This window comes from Schistocerca serialis, chromosome 8 (genome assembly GCF_023864345.2).
Source record: "Schistocerca serialis cubense isolate TAMUIC-IGC-003099 chromosome 8, iqSchSeri2.2, whole genome shotgun sequence".
Classification (NCBI taxonomy): Eukaryota; Metazoa; Arthropoda; class Insecta; order Orthoptera; family Acrididae; genus Schistocerca; species Schistocerca serialis.
Window position 1 is genome coordinate 39,572,629 of NC_064645.1, and position 20,407 is coordinate 39,593,035.

At 40.3% G+C, this 20,407-nt stretch overlaps 1 protein-coding gene across 1 annotated transcript in view; it reads right to left on the minus strand.

Moving 5' to 3' along the window:
• LOC126416512 (clavesin-2) overlaps positions 1-20,407 on the minus strand; it is a 143,788-nt gene that overhangs the window by 15,227 nt on the left and 108,154 nt on the right. The window contains exons 2-5 of the mRNA XM_050084254.1: positions 19,267-19,604; positions 8,489-8,550; positions 8,046-8,239; positions 2,309-2,425 (exon numbers count right to left, since the gene is read on the minus strand). Of these exons, the coding sequence (XP_049940211.1) occupies positions 2,309-2,425; positions 8,046-8,239; positions 8,489-8,550; positions 19,267-19,604 (711 nt within the window). The remainder of the gene's footprint in view (positions 1-2,308; positions 2,426-8,045; positions 8,240-8,488; positions 8,551-19,266; positions 19,605-20,407) is intronic.

Genomic DNA, 20,407 nt, shown 5'->3' on the forward strand with positions numbered 1-20,407 from the left:
GTAACGCAACCACCTACCACACGAGGGGGCCCGGGTTCGATTCCCAGCAGGGGACTGGGTGTTGTGTGTCCTTCATCATCATTTTCATCATCATTTACGTGCAAGTCACTGAAGTGGTGTCAACTAAAAAGACTTGCAATATGGCCGCTAAACCCCAAAGGGGATATCCCGGCCAATAAATGCCATACGATCATTTCACACAGTTCGCCTGATATGAACCCAATCAAGCACAAATAGGATGTTTTTGGGCACCAGCACTGTGTCTTCAAACTACCAGTCAATAATTTAGAGGAATTCTGTGATCTCTGTGCACTCATACAGTGCCATGTACCTCCAGAAACCTACCAACGACTTGATGAGTCCACACCATGCAGAATTTCTGCAGTACTGCATTCCAAAGCTTGACCGAAGCCCTGTCAAGCAGATCGCCACAATGTTTTGGCTTACTAGTGAGGTGCACATCCTAGGCAGGCTTAAATATGCAACAGGACAACAGCAAAAGCATAAAGGAAATTAAATCACACTTAATTACAGCTTCAATGTGCTGCTTTCAGTCGTCATTGTCACACAGAAAAAAAGGGGAGAAAGGAATAAAAAGAGAATGAGGTTCACAGTAGAATACAAGTTCATTTTTCTGACCAGAACTTGCGAAATGTGTCTCAATAGGCTTTCTATAAAGAATGTTCTACAGGTAAAAACCATACATTATATTATATGGGTGCCCTGGCAGAGGTCTTCTTTTGCTAAAATGTTTCTGCTTATGCAGGTCATTCACAGAGCCTCTTCCGAGCCTCCCTTTTCTTCCACAGTAGCACCTCCTCCCATTACACTCCTCTTTGGTTCACATCATCCTTCACCTGGTCTCTCCGCCGCTTTTGTGGTCTTCCAACTGGTCTTTGTCCAGATTCTGTCCATTCTAGGGCTCTTTTCAAAAATCTTTCTGATCCCATTCTTTTAATGTGGCCAAACCATATAAGCCCATCGCTCTCCATAGTTTCTTTTAAGAGCTCAATGTGCAGCATGTTTCATATTATTTCATTTCTTATACTGCCTCTTATTGTTTTAATGAGGATTCCTCATACAAAGCACATCTCTGTTGCTTGTATTCTGCTCAGATTTGTCCAAGTCCAACATTCTGATCAGTAAGATTGTATGACTTGTACATCATGATCTTTGCTTCGGCAGGAATTTGCAATTTCTAATTATGTCCAACACACTATAAAAAAAAATTGAACAATTTTCTATTTTCTCTGAAATTTCATCCTTGATGTTTCCTATGTTGGTTAATTTATGTCCTAGGTACTTGAAGGTGTCTATTTCTTTAATAATTTTTCAATTTTAAGACGCAAAAAAGAAAAATCATCCTACTGTTGTCTCCAGTCATGTTCCAAAGGCATCAGATTCCACAGATCCCTACATATTATGCAGGAAGCTAAATTGCTATGGCATTATTCATACTTGAATGGAGTCTTAGCTTCAACATGAGGCTCAGAACATTGCACTGGAAAATTAGCTTGCAGCAAAAAAACTCAACTCAGATTCCAGGAACATGAAATACAGAATACCACAAATATTTGTACACAGTGTACTTCTGCTTTTTTATCTGCGTAAATGACCTAGAACCACTTTAAAGAAATGTTAACAAATAAGATTCCTTTACATGTAAGATTCCTTGATATTTACCTGGGTAAAAAGATAAAATGTAGTTAATAAAGGAGACCATCCAATTCCAAATTATTTACATTCTACCAGAACTTTTCTTGTCATATTTAAAATGAAGTTAACATCACATAAACTAAGAATGAGCTCAGTGTACCTGTTTAAGCATTTAGGAGATTTGTTACTGTGTTAAATAAAGAAAGGGGAGAGAGCTGTTTTCTTATTGACTTATCTTCTGCCTATACGAAACTATCTAAAGACTTCAGCACCTGAATAAACAACTGAATTAGTTATCTTATAAATACAACACAAAACATAAAAGTTGTGTGTCTTTGTATATGTCTCACAATGCACTTGTTAGTGACTTTAATTATATAATATAAATATTTATTAAGAATGCTTAAGATCTTGGAGAGGCTTCTGTGCAATCTTTTGTTTTTGGTAACTAATTAATTCAATTACACTTTGCTTTTACAAGTTACCTCATCACTCTGCATATTATACATGCACTTGATATTCTTACTAAAAGTAAGAATGTGTCTGTAACCAGATGGACTAACTAATCATCACTTATTCTGATTACATGAATACATTATTATTATTATTCTTTTTATTACTGTTTGTACTACTATTATTGTCTATCACTTACCACAACACGGGACCTTAACTTCTCATTCATAAGTGCAGTGAAGAACTCAAAAACTTTGTTGGCATAATGTGGAACATGAAGGAAATGCATCTCTTTATGCCTCATTGGGGTTGAGTTCTGGAAAGATAAGTTGCTATGTACAGTTGTATAACCTTAGCAACAAATTATGTGAAGAGTACTGCACTAGTATAACTAAAACTAAAGTTTTTATTTAATGGATCCTTTCACCACACTATGAGCGTTCTGGTTAATTTGTCACCATCACTTACTGATTGTATTCAAGGCGGAAATAAATACCAGAAGAATATTCACAGGTTTATGTTTTTCATGGTTAAATGTATAGTGAAATGAGGGAGGATTTTTGCAGTCACTCAGTAGGGACCTCCTCAACATCTCTTGAAACAAAATAGTACTGCAGTAACCAAGACAAAAATGCTTCTGTCATCAGGTCCCAACTTCATAAAAGAGCCTTTCTGACTGACTCCTTTCTATGCTTCTCAAAATCCTAAACTCATTGTCTGATTCAGGTTCATTGATGATATCTTCATGTCTTTCCCAGTATGCTGAAGATCTCTTAAATGCCTTTGCAGACAAGCATTATACACCAAACCTAGTCCACAAGCATATTTCCCACACCATATCCGATGACACCCTTAATATTCCCATCACCACCAAGTACTAATTGCAAAGTTGTACTCCCCTTATTACACAATATCATCCCAGATTGGGGCAAGTGAACGATGTCCATTGGCAGGCCTATGACTATTTTTTTGGAAATCTGTGATAAGGTCTTATGGGTCCAAACTTCTTAGGCCATCAGTCCCTAAGCTTACTCACTACTTAGTCTAGCTTAAGCAAACTTACGCTAAGGACAATACACACACCCATGCCCAAGGGAGGACTCAAACTGCCAATGGAGGGTGCCGCGCAGAGCTTGACAAGATGCCTCAGACCATGCGACTACCCCACGCAGCATATGACTATGTATCACTGTGTCTGGAAATAAGGGATATCCTACCCACAATCCTTTCCACCACACCTAAAGTGGTATGTCACCAACCACCCAACCTTCATATCTTGCTCCATACCTGTCATTCCCACTGCCCACCCATTGCCACAATGGTCGTACGACCATGGAAGATCTGGGTATAACACCCACCCAGCACATCCTAATCTAGTCTTGTCACAGTCTTATCCTATTCCATCAGAGGTGGGGCCACATGTTAAAGTAGCCATTTCACATACCAGCTATGCTACAATTCATGCACAACATTTTATGTGTGCAGGAGCACCAATCACCTGACCACCAGAATGCTTGTGGCCACAGTTTGGTGGTGGCCTTTCAGAGTTGACCACTCAGTGGCAGAACTGGACCCCTGTCCCACACCAGCTTTTCTGGACTATGTAAGTGGGAGTTACCATGTTCATCTAGATCTACATGGATACTCTGCAAATCACATTCAAGTGCTTGGCAGAGGGTTGATCAAATCACCTTCACAATTCTCTATTATTCCAATCTCATATAGCGTGTGGAAAGAATGAACACCTATATCTCTCCGTACAAGCTCTGATTTCCCTTATTTTATCATGGTGATTGTTCCTCCCTATGTAGGTCAGTGTCAACAAAATATTTTTACATTCGGAGGAGAAGGTTGGTGATTGGAATTTTGTGAGAAGATTCTATGGCAACAAAAAATGCCTTTCTTTTAATGATTTCCAGCCCAAATCCTGTATCATTTCTGTGACACTCTCTCCCATATTTTGCGATAATACAAAACGTGCTGCCTTTTTTTGAACTTTTTTGATGTACTCCGTCAGTCCTATCTAGTAAGGATCCCACACCATGCAGCAGTATTCTAAAAGAGGACGGACAAGTGTAGTGTAAGTAGTTTCCTTAGTAGGTCTGTTACATTTTCTAAGTGTCCTGCCAGTCTTTGGTTCCCCACAACGTTTTCTGTGTGTTCCTTCCAAGTTAACTTGTTTGTAATTGTAATACCTAGGTATTTAGTTGAATTTATGGCTTTTAGGTTAGACTGATTTATTGTGTAACCAAAGTTTAACGAATTCCTTTTAGCACTCATGTGGATGACCTCACACTTTTTGTTATTTAGGGTCAATTGCCACTTTTTGCACCATTCAGATATCTTTTCTAAATAGTTTTGCAGTTTGTTTTGATCTTCTGATGACTTTATTAGTCGATAAACAACAGTGTCATCTGCAAACAACCGTAGACGGCTGCTCAGATTGTCTCCAAAATCATTTATATAGATAAGGAACAGCAAAGGGCCTATAACACTACCTTGGGGAACGACAGATATCACTTCTGTTTTACTCAATGATGTAGTTCTCCTGTCCTCTATCTCTTTTAAGCCACTGCACCCACACAATGTGGCCAACAATCTCTCCTTCCTCTGTCCTGCAGCCCCTGCCATTCCACTCCTCATCATCGTACACTGCACAAACTCACTGGTTCCAGTGCCCATGTGTCGCATTTCTGTCCTGGGCACATCCTTCACACATCCCTGTCTTGCACACCTGCTATCTTCCTCTTGAGCTGTCAGCCATCCTTCCCCAACCCTCACTCCCACCTACCACGTCTTCCTTCCCTCTCCCCATTCCATGTAATCCAACCACTTGCCCCAGTCTACCTGCTGAACTGCAGCTGGCACACTGTAGCAACACACTGAGTGTGTGTGCTGTTTGGGGGTTGTCTCCTTTACTCCTAAATTATTCACATGAGAACAAAAATGTAGTGATACACCTTCAATTACACTTCAGTTCAGGCAAACCTCTAAGAAAATAAAACTAAATGAAAATAGTGTATGTTAAATGACTACTTCCATTGCATTGCTTCATGTCTAGAAACAAAATTCCAATTTTTTGTACACGATCAGATATTTTTTCAATACACACTGTAAGTTTTCTTACTAATTGCTCTATACAGTATGCTTCCTTAATAAAGCTGATCCTCTGTAAGTCAGGTGACTGTAAATTCTCCAACCATTAAGCTGTAATCTTTTAACCCAATATTCTTTCTTAGTAAAACTAATGTGTTGCAAGTCAGATAACTCATTACCTTTCTTCATTTTTCCATATCTCGCAGAAATTTGAAATTTTAGAACATTCACTACCTACTGTAAACAACTATGTCTTTCTGTCACTGACATATTTTCACATAGCTCAAACAATGGAAAATCCAATATGGAATAACAATCTTCGTGCCTGGAGATGACCGTGGCCATATGTGTATGAGCTGGGTTTGTGTGAATGTTTGTGAGTTTTCTATGTCTGATGAAGGACTTGGACCAATAGCTGAATATATCTAGCATTGTTTTCATTGTGCTTGTCTGCAGCTCAATGCCTTTCAATTTGTAGTGACTTTTGACCACAAAGGGAGTACCTTTGAGTTTTGACTTGCAGACCCTTTGATCTATGTTATTTGATAACTTTGTCTTTGCGCAGTTTCCTCCCTTATTTGTACTTCATGTGTTCGACACGCAAGTCGCCAAAGTGGCGTCAACTGAAACGACTTGCACCAGGGGAACGGTCTATCTGACAGGAGGCCCTAGTCACACAACATTTCATTTCTTCATGTGTGTGTTGTACAGTTCTGAAATAAAATTTATTCTTCAGCACATACGAAGTTGGTGGTTTCTATTCCTTCATCATATAACAAAGGGAAGGAATTTACCACAAAGTAGTCAGAACATGTGTAGTATTTATAAGGTATATATTGTACTGCAATGCCAATTCTATTAGTGACTGTACTGATTGAATACATGGGTCAGGTAAAAATGAAATGGAGTCAGTGCACATTGAAAATAAACATGTATAAAAATAAAACAAAAAAATTTAGAATCACAGGTATAATTTACAGAGAGACAGCTTTAATGGTGCTGTTGAGCAACTTTGATCGCAGATCAAATAAGCTCTGAGAACTCCACATATGTAATAGAACTGTGCTGTCAACAGAGTTTGAGTGACATCTTAGTAGATATGAGACTAATTGTGCAGTCCCACCAAAGTTCAATATTCGTCACTACATGGGAACAAAATCTTTCTTTCTTGTTCCCCTGCACATTCAGAAATGTAGTTTAAGACATCAGATTTCTTTGGTCATGTCTGTGATGAATTGTATATATTATTGTGAAAAATTAAAATTAAATCATCAGACAAGTTTTACTAGAGATGCCTTCACTAAGTTTGAAATATCCTGTACAGTTTACAAATTACAGTGCTGCCCATAAATGTGGGTGTATTTGTGTATGTATGTATATGCATATCAATATAATGGAAGGAAACATTCCACGTGGGAAAAATTATATATAAAAACAAAGATGAGGTGACTTACCGAACAAAAGCGCTGGCAGGTCGATAGACACACAAACAAACACAAACATACACACAAAATTCAAGCTTTCGCAACAAACTGTTGCCTCATCAGGAAAGAGGGAAGGAGAGGGGAAGACGAAAGGAAGTGGGTTTTAAGGGAGAGGGTAAGGAGTCATTCCAATCCCGGGAGCGGAAAGACTTACCTTAGGGGGAAAAAAGGACAGGTATACACTCGCACACACGCACATGGATATGTGCGTGTGTGCGAGTGTATACCTGTCCTTTTTTCCCCCTGAGGTAAGTCTTTCCGCTCCCGGGATTGGAATGACTCCTTACCCTCTCCCTTAAAACCCACTTCCTTTCGTCTTCCCCTCTCCTTCCCTCTTTCCTGATGAGGCAACAGTTTGTTGCGAAAGCTTGAATTTTGTGTGTATGTTTGTGTTTGTTTGTGTGTCTATCGACCTGCCAGCGCTTTTGTTCGGTAAGTCACCTCATCTTTGTTTTTATATGTATATGCATACATGTATGTCCATGCCCTCAGGGGTGGCATGAAATCATGCCTGTCACCAGCCAGCTTAGCAACATCATAGGCTATGGATCTGATACTAAAATAGTTCATTTTTACAGTCACCTACTTACTCACCCATTATACTCCCAGAGATGCTGGAGGTGGTATAACCCAAGAATATCTTTTGCTGGGTAGTAAATGACATGTATACTAAGTTTGGCTGATATTTCTCCAGGTATTCCACAATTATTGTTACATGACAACCACTTTTCTGTTGCTGTCCACACCCACTTTTCTGTTGCTGTCCTAGGAGTCATGCTGAACTATTTTTTCCAGATAGTGACTAATACATGTACCAAGATTGGTTGAGACCACTCCAACCATTTCTATGGGTTTTACAATAACAAGCATGCTGTCAACATGGAAGAACACGGTTTTACGTGCTTTAGCTGGTGTCAGTTTCTTGGCTGCCAAAAATGCCTCATAATGACTTATGAATGAAGACCACATTACTTGGAAACTACAAATAAACTGAAATTTTTTAGTGAGATTTGGTAACAACAGACTGTTAATATTGTGACAACTAATAAGTAATTTTAACAATATTGTGACAACTAATAAGTAATTTTAACTATAATATAAACCACTTTTGATCAGTTTCGCATGTTATCCCCTTAACAACTCCTCCCCCTCCTAACAATGCTACTGGGAACCTTACCACCTCCTCCTCTCCACCAGTATATTTTCCACATACCAAAACCCATAAAATTTCTCCAGGCTTTCCAGAGTTAAGCTTACAAGTCATCACTATCCCACCCCAACAAATAGAAATACTAGGGTTATGATTGTGTCATGTATGCACCATGTTTGTCTGAAATGGCTTCAGATTTAGTGTACCTGTATGCACCGTAGCATGCTTCTGATGTCTGTGAATGACCATAAGCTGATGTGGCCAATGAGAAGACCGGATTCATCATTCAGGTAGGTATATCCTCGAATCTGATTTTCCGGTTCATCCATAAGTGCCTCAACCACCAGGCTATGACAGCGAGCCATGTGTCCTGAAGAGTACTTGTAAGGGTCAAATCGACCTGAAACCAACAAGCAGTACTACAGTTAATACAGACTACTGCATAGTGAGTAAGGAAGGCAGGCACATAATTTATTTCAGAAAGTAATTCTCACAATACTTTAAGTGCTTAAATTCAATAACAACGGAAATTACATTTATGTTTCCTGTATCTTTACTTTTTTTGTGGTCATCACAAGCAAATAATAAGCATTTAACACAGCTGACACAGATAGAATAGGATACAGTATGCAAAGGGGTCAAGACATACCTGCACAGGACAGGAGGACTTGTCGGCCATGTTCATCACGTTCTGGCAGAGGAATCAAGTACCTGGAAAATGTTCAAATACAATTCAAGAGACTCTGTGATCACTCTGACTGACCTCTGACAGCAATGAGTAGTAATTAAATAAGAAACTTGTATTTTTTGAACAGTACTTGAAGAGCTGCAAGATTAATTATAAGGAAACTGCCTAATCATAGACTCAGCATTTCAAAAGTAAGTTTCCCTTGTGTGGAAGTATGCCATAAAAATAATATGTGCAATGCATCAACAATGATAATAGGGACACTTTTGTAAAGATTCTGACATCTCAGCTTGCTTACAGAAGTTTTGATCACCACCCCACAGATTTTCCAGGTAGCAAAATTAATTTTAGAAACAAACTAAAAATGTTTTTTTCCATAAAACTACTTCTATTCCATGGGAAAAGTTGTATTTATAAACTCACTAGTTGCATTTACTGAACTAATGTTCACTATCACGCATGCTCAGCAACTGAGTGCATCAGATGCCTCTTGGTGCCAGTTTGGCAATGGCTATTCATGTGACCAGATGCTTGTCAGTGGTTGTGCCCACAAGGCATGCCACACAGTGGTTGCAGGTAAGTTGGAAGACATTATGGCTGCGTTCACAGGTGCCTTTGCCTTTGGTGGCATAGGAAATGCCTGTGACAGGACTGCCAACAAGGCATAGTGAGAGGATGCATGGAAGAGGTCTTGATTTTAGGTTTTTTTGAGGATGTGAACCATAGGGCAAGGGGTTAGGAGCAGAGGTGGAGTAGAGATGGATAAGGTCACTACTTAGGTTGTGTAGGTAACAGAATACCACTGTGGGAGTGATGGAAATGATAGTGGAGAGCACATTTCTCATTTCAGGACACAACGAGAGGCACTTGAAACACTGGCAGAGAATGTGGTTCAGTTGCTCAAGTCCTGGGTGGTACGGAGTCATGAAGGGGTGTTGCTTTGTGGCTGGACAGTGGGTATGATGGGGATGTTAGGTAACTGGGGAGGCAAGGTCCAGGAGATATATTTCTGTACATGGTAGGGGATGCAATTTTGGTCTGTGAAAGTCCCTGTGAGACCTTCTGCATGTTTGGAGAGGGACTGCTCATTGCTGCAGATGTGACAACCACAGGTGGCTGGACAGCACGAAAGGGATTGAATGGCAGCCGTCAAAATGGTAGGTGTGGTATGACGGAGGTACTGATGAGGTGGAAGTCAGTATCAAGGAAGGTGGCTCGTTGGGCTGAGGAAGACAGGGGAGCAAATAGGCATTGAAGTTCTGGAAGGATATGGATAAAGTGTACCCACTCCTTGTCCTGATCATGAAGATGTCATCAATGAATCTGTACCAGGTATTTTGGGTGGCTGTGAAGAATTCCTGTAGATGGTACATTAAAAGGTTGCAATAGGATGGTGATTTTTGGGAGCTCACGACCATACTGTGAATACTTTTGTAGGTGATTCATTGAAGGTGAAGTAATTCTGGGTGAGGATATGTACTACCTATCCAAAAAGCTCTGAGCCTGATTTTATTCTTTGTGTACAGGCAACAACAATGCATTAACTATGGTGGCAGCTTGTGCTAACAAATGTAAATAACTAATGTCTATTCAACTAGTGAGTTCAGTAGTAAGTAGTGGACATGTGACCATAGTAAGTCAATGTTGTTTTGTCACAAATTACCATGCAACAACATCTCTAAATGAAGTGTTTAACACATTCTGCAGAATGTTTTGAAGAAGAGAAAAATGTATGCAAAGTCTGTCAAAAAAAAAAAAAACCAGTGTGTGGATACCTGCTGTGGCTTGATTGAAATGCAAAATGTCAACAATTCTTTTCTGGAAGAAATGACTTAGTGTTATGGATACACACCTACCACAAAATGCAGAAATTTACATAAAAATGTTCTAACAAAGTATTGACATTCAAGCCAGCATGATGCTCAAGTTGCCAACATCTCAAAGTAGGACTCTCACAGTTTCACAAGGTTGTATGAATGTTCCATACATTGTACTCAAGTGGTAGGAGGCTAGGAGGCTAGGTAGAACACCTAAAGCATTAAAACCACATCTTAACATCTCTGTATTTTTTATTCATCCATTCTAGAACTTTTTAGATTGACAGAGTAGATGGTCATGGTGATCAGGAAGGAGGTTGTACATTTGTAGTCAGTTAGCTATTGGGTAAGGTGTTCTTCAGCAGTGACAAGGCCAGGGGAATTTGGGATCTTAATGTAGAGGGAGGTGGCACTGACAGTGTTGTGTAAAGTGTCAAGCGGTAAAGGATCAGGAACTGTAGAGCATCAATAGAGGGAATTGTTAGTGTCTTTTATATTGAAGATAGGTTACTAGCAATAAGCTGAAGGTATTTGTCCACAATGGCAAAGTCTCTCTCTTTCTGTGGGAACATGATATCCATCCGCAATGGGACATCCTGCATGGGTGGTTTATGTATCTTTAGCTAACTCTTTGAAGAGTTTTTATGATATTACTACATATTTCCTCCCCCCATAAACCATGGACCTTGCCGTTGGTGGGGAGGCTTGCGTGCCTCAGCGATACAGATGGCCGTACCGTAGGTGCAACCACAACGGAGGGGTATCTGTTGAGAGGCCAGACAAACGTGTCGTTCCTGAAGAGGGGCAGCAACCTTTTCAGTAGTTGCAGGGGCAACAGTCTGGATGATTGACTGATCTGGCCTTGTAACATTAACCAAAACGGCCTTGCTGTGCTGGTACTGTGAATGGCTGAAAGCAAGGGGAAACTACAGCCGTAATTTTTCCCGAGGGCATGCAGCTTTATTGTATGATTAAATGATGATGGCATCCTCTTGGGTAAAATATTCCGGAGGTAAAATAGTCCCCCATTCGGATCTCTGGGCGGGGACTACTCAAGAGGACGTCGTTATCAGGAGAAAGAAAACTGGCGTTTACGGATCGGAGCGTGGAATGTCAGATCCCTTAATTGGGCAGGTAGGTCAGAAAATTTAAAAAGGGAAATGGATAAGTTAAAGTTAGATATAGTGGGAATTAGTGAAGTTCGGTGGCAGGAGGAACAAGACTTTTGGTCAGGTGATTACAGTGTTATAAATACAAAATCAAATAGGGGTAATGCAGGAGTAGGTTTAATAATAAATAAAAAATAGGAGTGCGGGTTAGCTACTACAAACAGCATAGTGAACGCATTATTGTGGCCAAGATAGACACAAAGCCCATGCCTACTACAGTAGTACAAGTTTATATGCCAACTAGCTCTGCAGATGATGAAGAAATAGATGAAATGTATGACGAGATAAAAGAAATTATTCAGGTAGTGAAGGGAGACGAAAATTTAATAGTCATGGGTGACTGGAATTCGTCAGTAGGAAAAGGGAGAGAAGGAAACATAGTAGGTGAATATGGATTGGAGGGAAGAAATGAAAGAGGAAGCCGCCTTGTATAATTTTGCACAGAGCATAACTTAATCATAGCTAACACTTGGTTCAAGAATCATAAAAGAAGGTTGTATACCTGGAAGAATCCTGGCGATACTAAAAGGTATCAGATAGATTATATAATGGTAAGACAGAGATTTAGGAACCAGGTTTTAAACTGTAAGACATTTCCAGGGGCAGATGTGGATTCTGACCACAATCTATTGGTTATGAACTGCAGATTGAAACTGAAGAAACTGCAAAAAGGTGGGAATCTAAGGAGATGGGACCTGGATAAACTGAAAGAACCAGAGGTTGTAGAGAGTTTCAGGGAGAGTATAAGGGAACAATTGACAGGAATGGGGGAAAGAAATACAGTAGAAGAAGAATGGGTAGCTTTGAGGGATGAAGTAGTAAAGGCAGCAGAGGATCAAATAGGTAAAAAGACCTGGGCTAGTAGAAATCCTTGGGTAACAGAAGAAATATTGAATTTAATTGATGAAAGGAGAAAATATAAAAATGCAGTAAGTGAAGCAGGCAAAAAGGAATACAAACATCTCAAAAATGAGATCGACAGGAAGTGCAAAATGGCTAAGCAGGGATGGCTGGAGGACAAATGTAAGGATGTAGAGGCTTGTCTCACTAGGGGTAAGATAGATACTGCCTACAGGAAAATTGAAGAGACCTTTGGAGAGAAGAGAACCACTTGTATGAATATCAAGAGCTCAGATGGCAACCCAGTTCTAAGCAAAGAAGGGAAGGCAGAAAGGTGGAAGGAGTATATAGAGGGTTTATACAAGGGCGATGTACTTGAGGACAATATTATGGAAATGGAAGATGATGTAGATGAAGACGAAATGGGAGATAAGATACTGCGTGAAGAGTTTGACAGAGCACTGAAAGACCTGAGTCGAAACAAGGCCCCGGGAGTAGACAACATTCCATTAGAACTACTGATGGCCTTGGGAGAGCCAGTCATGACAAAACTCTACCATCTGGTGAGCAAGATGTATGAGACAGGCGAAATACCGTCAGACTTCAAGAAGAATATAAAAATTCCAATCCCAAAGAAAGCAGGTGTTGACAGATGTGAAAATTACCGAACTATCAGTTTAATAAGTCACAGCTGCAAAATACTAACGCGAATTCTTTACAGACAAATGGAAAAACTGGTAGAAGCGGACCTTGGGGAAGATCAGTTTGGATTCCGTAGAAATGTTGGAACACGTGAGGCAATACTAACCTTACGACTTATCTTAGAAGAAAGATTAAGAAAAGGCAAACCTACGTTTCTAGCATTTGTAGACTTAGAGAAAGCTTTTGACAATGTTAACTGGAATACTCTCTTTCAAATTCTGAAGGTGGCAGGTATAAAATACAGGGAGCGAAAGGCTATTTACAATTTGTACAGAAATCAGATGGTAGTTATAAGAGTCGAGGGGCATGAAAGGGAAGCAGTGGTTGGGAAAGGAGTGAGACAGGGTTATAGCCTCTCCCTGATGTTATTCAATCTGTATATTGAGCAAGCAGTAAAGGAAACAAAAGAAAAATTCAGAGTAGGTATTAAAATTCATGGAGAAGAAGTAAAAACTTTGAGGTTCGCCGATGACATTGTAATTCTGTCAGAGACAGCAAAGGACTTGGAAGAGCAGTTGAACGGAATGGACAGTGTCTTGAAAGGAGGATATAAGATGAAAATCAACAAAAGCAAAACGAGGATAATGGAATGTAGTCAAATTAAATCGGGTGATGCTGAGGGAATTAGATTAGGAAATGAGACACTTAAAGTAGTAAAGGAGTTTTGCTATTTAGGGAGTAAAATAACTGATGATGGTCGAAGTAGAGAGGATATAAAATGTAGACTGGCAATGGCAAGGAAATCGTTTCTGAAGAAGAGAAATTTGTTAACATCGAGTATAGATTTAAGTGTCAGGAAGTCGTTTCTGAAAGTATTTGTATGGAGTGTAGCCATGTATGGAAGTGAAACATGGACGATAACTAGTTTGGACAAGAAGAGAATAGAAGCTTTCGAAATGTGGTGCTACAGAAGAATGCTGAAGATAAGGTGGGTAGATCACGTAACTAATGAGGGGGTATTGAATAGAATTGGGGAGAAGAGAAGTTTGTGGCACAACTTGACTAGAAGAAGGGATCGGTTGGAAGGAGATGTTCTGAGGCATCAAGGAATCGCCAATTTAGTATTGGAGGGCAGCGTGGAGGGTAAAAATCGTAGAGGGAGACCAAGAGATGAATACACTAAGCAGATTCAGAAGGATGTAGGTTGCAGTAGGTACTGGGAGATGAAGAAGCTTGCACAGGATAGAGTAGCATGGAGAGCTGCATCAAACCAGTCTCAGGACTGAAGACCACAACAACAACACTACATATTTCTACATGTTTTATATCTTGAACCACAGATCTTTTCTCCTTGATATTTTCCACTCATTCAATTGAAAAATCTGGGTCTGATACTCCATTTAGGTAAAACAAGTGTTGTCTCATCATATAACTGGCTTACTATATGTATTTCTCTTAATCTGCACAAAATGTTTACAATGTTCTTAATTTTATGAAACAAGTAAAATCACATATAAACTTGTTAATTGACACAAAGACAGAACAGCTAACTAGTGTCTATTCCCTGAACATGCAACACAGTGGGCATGTTGTGCGCTGATGACGAAGTTGAAGGTAGCAAGGGGCTGGATGTGAGTGAAAGCTCGGGGTAAGTGGGGAGGGAGGCCACAGTATGATCCTGCTGCAGTACTGTAGAGGCAAGGTTCATATGCCAGTGGAACATTGAGCACAAAAGAAGATGAACTGAACAATAGAATTTAAGTAAAATGAGATGAAGTCCCCCATGAACCATGGATCTTGCCGTTGGTGGGAAGGCTTGCATGCCTCAGTGATACAGAGAGTAGTAATGTAGGTGCAACCATGACAGAGGGGTATCTGTTGAGAGGTCAGACAAATGTGTGGTTCCGGAAGAGGGGAAGCAGCCTTTCAGTAGTTGCAGGGGCAATGGTCTGGATGATTGACTGATCTGGCCTTGTAACATTAACCAAAACAGCCTTGCTGTGCTGGTAATGTGAACAGTTGAAAGCAAGGGGAAGCTGAAGCTATAATTTTTCCCAAGGGCATGCAGCTTTACTGAATGTTTAAATGATGGTGGCGTCCTCTTGGTACAATATTCTGGAGGTAAAATAGTGCCCCATTTGGATCTCCAGGTCTGACTACTCAGGAGGATGTTGTTGTCAGGAGAAATAAGACTGACATTCTATGGATAGGAGCGAGGAATGTGAGATGTATTAATCCAGCAGGTTGGATAGAAAATTTAAAAAGGGAAATGGATAGGTTAGAGTTAGGCATAGCGAGAATTAGTGAAGTTTGGTGGCAGGAATAACAAGACTTCTGGTCAGATGAATTCAGGGTTATGAATACAAAATCAAATAGGGGTAATGCAGGAGTAGGTTCAGTAATGAATAAAAAAATAGGAGCTTGGGTAAGCTACTATGAACAGCACAGTGAACACATTATTGTTCCCATGATAGACACGAAGCCCATGCCTACCACAGTAATACAAGTTTATATGCCAACTAGATCAGATGATGAAGAGACTGAAGAAATGTATGATGTGATAAAAGAAATTATTCATATAGTAAAGGGAGACAAAAATTTAATAGTCGTGGGGGACTGGAATTCAATAGTAAGAAAAGGAAGAGAAGGAAAAATAGAAAGTGAATATGGAGTGGGGGTAAGGAATGAAAGAAGCAGCCACCTGGTAGAATTTTGCACAGAGCATAACTTAATCACAACCAACACTTGGTTTAAGAATCATGAAAGACAGTTGTACACATGGAAGAGGCCTGGAGACACTGGAAGGTTTCAGATAGATTATATAATGGTAAGACAGATTTTGGAACCAGGTTTTAAATTGTAAGACATTTCCAGGAGCAGATGTGGACTCTGACCATAAGCTATTGGTTACAAATTGCAGATTAAAACTGAAGAAACTGCAAAAAGGTGGGAGTTTAAGGAGATGGGTATTGGATAAACTGAAAGAACCAGAGGTTGTAGAGAGTTTCAGGGAGAGCATTGGGGAGTGATTTACAAGAACGAGGGAAGGAAATACAGTACAAGAAGAACAGGTAGCTTTGAGAGATGAAATAGTGAAGGCAGCAAAGGATCAAGTATACAGAAAGACAAGAGCTAGTAGACATCCTTGGGTAACAGAAGAGATATTGAATTTAATTGATGAAAGGAGAAAATATAATAATGCTGTAAATGAAACAGGCAAAAAGGAATACAAACGTCTCAAAAATGAGATCAACAGAAAGTGCAAAATGGCTAAGCAGGGATGGCTGGAGGACAAATGTAAGGGTGTAGAGGCAAATATCACCAGGGGTAGGATAGATGCTGCCTACAGCAAAATTAAAGAGAACTCTGGAGAAAAGAGAACTGCCTGTATGAATATCAACAGCTCATGTGGAAAACCGGTTCTAAGCAAAGAAGAGAAAGCATAAATGTGGAAGGAGTATATAGAGGCAATGTACTTGATGGTAATATTATAGAAGTGAAAGAGGACATACATGAAGATGAAATGGGAGATATGATACTGCGTGAAGAGTTTGACAGAGCACTGAAAGACCTGAGTCGAAACAAGGCCCCGGGAGTAGACAACATTCCATTAGAACTACTGACAGCCTTGGGAGAGCCAGTACTGACAAAACTCTACCATCTGGTGAGCAAGATGTATGAGTCAAGGGAAATACCCTCAGACTTCAAGAAGAATATAATAATCCAAGTCCCAAAGAAAGCAGGTGTTGACAGGTGTGAAAATTACCAAAATATCAGTTTGATAAGTCACGGCTGCAAAATACTAATGCGAATTCTTTACAGTTGAATGGAAAAACTGTTGGAAGCAGACTTCAGGGAAGATGAGTTTGGATTCCGTAAAAATGCTGGAACACGCAAGGCTATACTTAGCATTTGTAGTAAAGAAAGCTTTTGAAAATGTTGATATTTCTACATTTCTAGCATTTGTAGACTTAAAGAAAGCTTTTGACAATGTTGACTAGAATATTCCCTTTCAAATTCTGAAGGTGGCAGGTCAAATACAGGGAGCGAAAGGCTATTTACACTTTGTACAGAAACCAGATGCAGTTATAAGAGTCAAGGGGCATGAAAGATAAGCAGTGGTTGAGAAGGGGGTAGTCTATCCCAGATGTTATTCAATCTGGTATTGAGCAAGAAGTAAAGAAAACAAAAGAAAAATTTGGAGTAGGAATTAAAATCCATGACGAAGAAATAAAAGCTTTGACAGAATTACAATATCATCGGCAAACCTCAGGGACAGCAAAGGATCTGGAAGAGCACCTGAACAGAATGGACAGTGTCTTGAAAGGAGGATATAAGATGAACATCAACTAAATCTAAATGAGGATAATGGCATGTAGTTAAATTAAATCAAGTGATGCAGAGGGAATCAGATTAGGAAATGAGAAACTTAAAGTAGTAAATGAGGTTTGCTATTTGGGAAGCAAAATAACTGATGATGGTCGAAGCATAGGGGATACAAAATGTAGACTTACTATGGCAAAGAAAGTGTATGTGAAGAACAGAAATTTGTTAACATCAAGTATTGATTTAAGTGTCTGGAGGCCTTTTCTGAAAGTATTTGTGTGGAGTGTAGCCTTGTATGGAAGTGAAACATGCACGATAAATAGTTTAGAGAAGAAGGAATAGAAGCTTTCAAAATGTGGCGCTACAGAAGAATGCTGAAGATCAGATGGGTAGAACACGTAACTAATGAGAAGGTACTGAATAGAATTGGTGAGAAGAGAAGTTTGTGGCACAACTTGACTAGAAGAAGGGATCGGTTGGTAGGACATGGTCTGAGGCATCAAAGGGTCACCAATTTAGTATTCGAGGGGAGCGTGGAGGGTAAAAATCATAGAGGGAGACCAAGGGATGAATACACTAAGCAGATTCAGAAGGATGTAGGTTGCAGTAGTTACTTGGAGATGAACAAGCTTGCACAAGATAGAGTAGCAGGGAGAGCTGCATCGAACCAGTCTCTGCACTGAGGACCACAACAACAAACAAGATAAAAGAGACAAGCAAGTGAGAAGAGAATAGGGGAAAAAATGGGTGACCATCATGTATTGTGAAGGTAGAAATATAAGCAAAAAGGATCTTCTCAATCAGTACCAGGTTTCCTGCTCTCTAGATGTGGAGGCTCAACCATTTTCTGTAGCTGGAGAAGTCGACTTGTTCTTCAATATCTAGAGGATATCAATAAAAAAGTTGTGATTTTGCTTCATGATAATATGAGGTTGCACAATACTAAAGCAATACAGGATGCTCTGTGTTCTTTTGAATGGCAGGTGTTGGATTGCCTGCCTTACAGTCCATAATTATCACCTCATGATTACCACATATTGGTTCCTCAGAGGATGCCATACAGGTTGGTCCATTAGCCTTCATCTTTTGTGAAAAGTTCTACAAAACTTGTGTTGTGTTTGGACAGTTCCCTGAGCAATAGAGGTGATCATTTGCAAGCTCTCTTGAAGCCTCAATATTATAACATTATTCATCTTAATTTCTGTAACATTTGTTTCTGAGTGAAGCATCTGTATTGCCTCAAACATGACCCCTTTATCTTCTGAAATGTTTGGTCTGGCACTGGTCCTGTGCTTTCCAGTCTAAAACCCTATTAAATAGCACCAGGACAATCACTAAGTTTAAACTTCTTTTCTCTGGTTTCTCCTTTGCTTTTGTCTCACATTTACATGGGATCAGCACAGTTACCATTGGATTTGGCATAGTTAATTAATGCATGGCCAGGTGCCCTTCCTGTCACCACCCCATTACCCCCACCCCTTGGAGGAATACATGTAGGAGTGTGTAAACATTTTCCAAATCTTTGAAAATTGTGTAACTGAAGCTCAGTACTTGGATACCAGCCTAGCATTCACCTAGTCAGATGTGGATAACCACCTAAAAACCACATGCAGGCTGGCCAGCACACTGGTCCTCTGCCAGGCAGATTCGACCTAGGGCCGGTGCAGCTGCCCAAATCTTGGAAGTGGTATGCTAACAAGCACAGCTACCGGGCAGGTACCGCCAAAAAGTTTAATGTCCCAGTTTAATAAAAGAGATGGAAAGTGAGATGTTGGCACACAGTCTGGAGGTGCCAGACAAATTCCGGTGGCTGACACAGCTTTCATTAGTAAAGCTCAAATGGCAGCCTCCACATCACACGTCACCACCCTACTGTTTGTTACAGGTCACAGCAGCCCAATACAATGACTTTTGGTGATACCAGAGAGAAGTCCACTCCACTCACCCACTGTCGAGTACATCGGACAGATCGGGGTCGTCGACGTCGAGCCCACGGAACCAGTGGGGATAGAGCTGGCGCACAGTGAGGTAGCGCTCGAGCATGTCCTGCGCGAGCGGCACACTGAACTTCTTGGTGCGCAAGAAGCGCAACAGGAAGGGAGCATCAGTACGGCAGTTGCGGATGGCCGGGTGAGTGCGAAGCCAGGAGCGCATCTGCTGCAGGCCGTGGGCACGCACTGACGCGTCCTCGCGGAGCTCGCGTGCCGCTTCCTCCTGCAGCGCTGCTGGCAGAGTCACCTCATCCTCCTCCTCAGCTTTCACACCACAGTCTCCGTGGCCCATCTGCAACAAAGTTTCACGTCTGTGAACTCAGACATATTTTTACATATTGTGTTCCATTCATTCATTCATTCACATATTCATTCATGTTATGTACAACCAATCCAGAAAGAGACACTGCAGGGATGTGCAGTGAGTCAAACTACATGTTAACACATGACAAAAACATCATAGAAACTGAAAGTGTATACTGTATTAACAATAAGCTGTCACTAAACTATTAATACTATTCATGTTTATGGCAATTAAATTTAATCATGTAAATCGGTAAGGACAGCCACCATAGCCGAATATTTAGTGTCATAGCTATCAGTGTGGAAGTATCTGGGTTTGACTCCTGATACCTGCTAAGATTTTTTTCTGGAGGTAGCATGATCTGGAACGAAGTCCACTTATCCCTTGAAAGGCCAAATCAGGAGATGCTCAAATAACGAAGCAGTGACATCATCAGGATTCGTGCACTGGCACTAAGGGCTGGAAAGGATTGGCAACACGCTGTTCACATGTCCCACGATCATAGACCACTCCTGATACTGCCTTGTTAGTACCAGTTGGTCAGTTGGAACAGGCCTAAGCCCTAATCTGTGACTGGTGCATCAATTTACTAAAACAGTAAGAAAGTTGCCGCTTTAAAAAAGCTAATGCCTCTTCAGTGTTATGATACAACTGGTGTTTATTTGCTATTAGTACCTGAATATTTACTTGACAACAACAGTATTTTTCTAAACAAACGTTTTTTACAGCCATTAACACTGAGTCCTATTTATAGTACATTACTTGTCATAGAGCAGGCTTTGTAGTCAGGG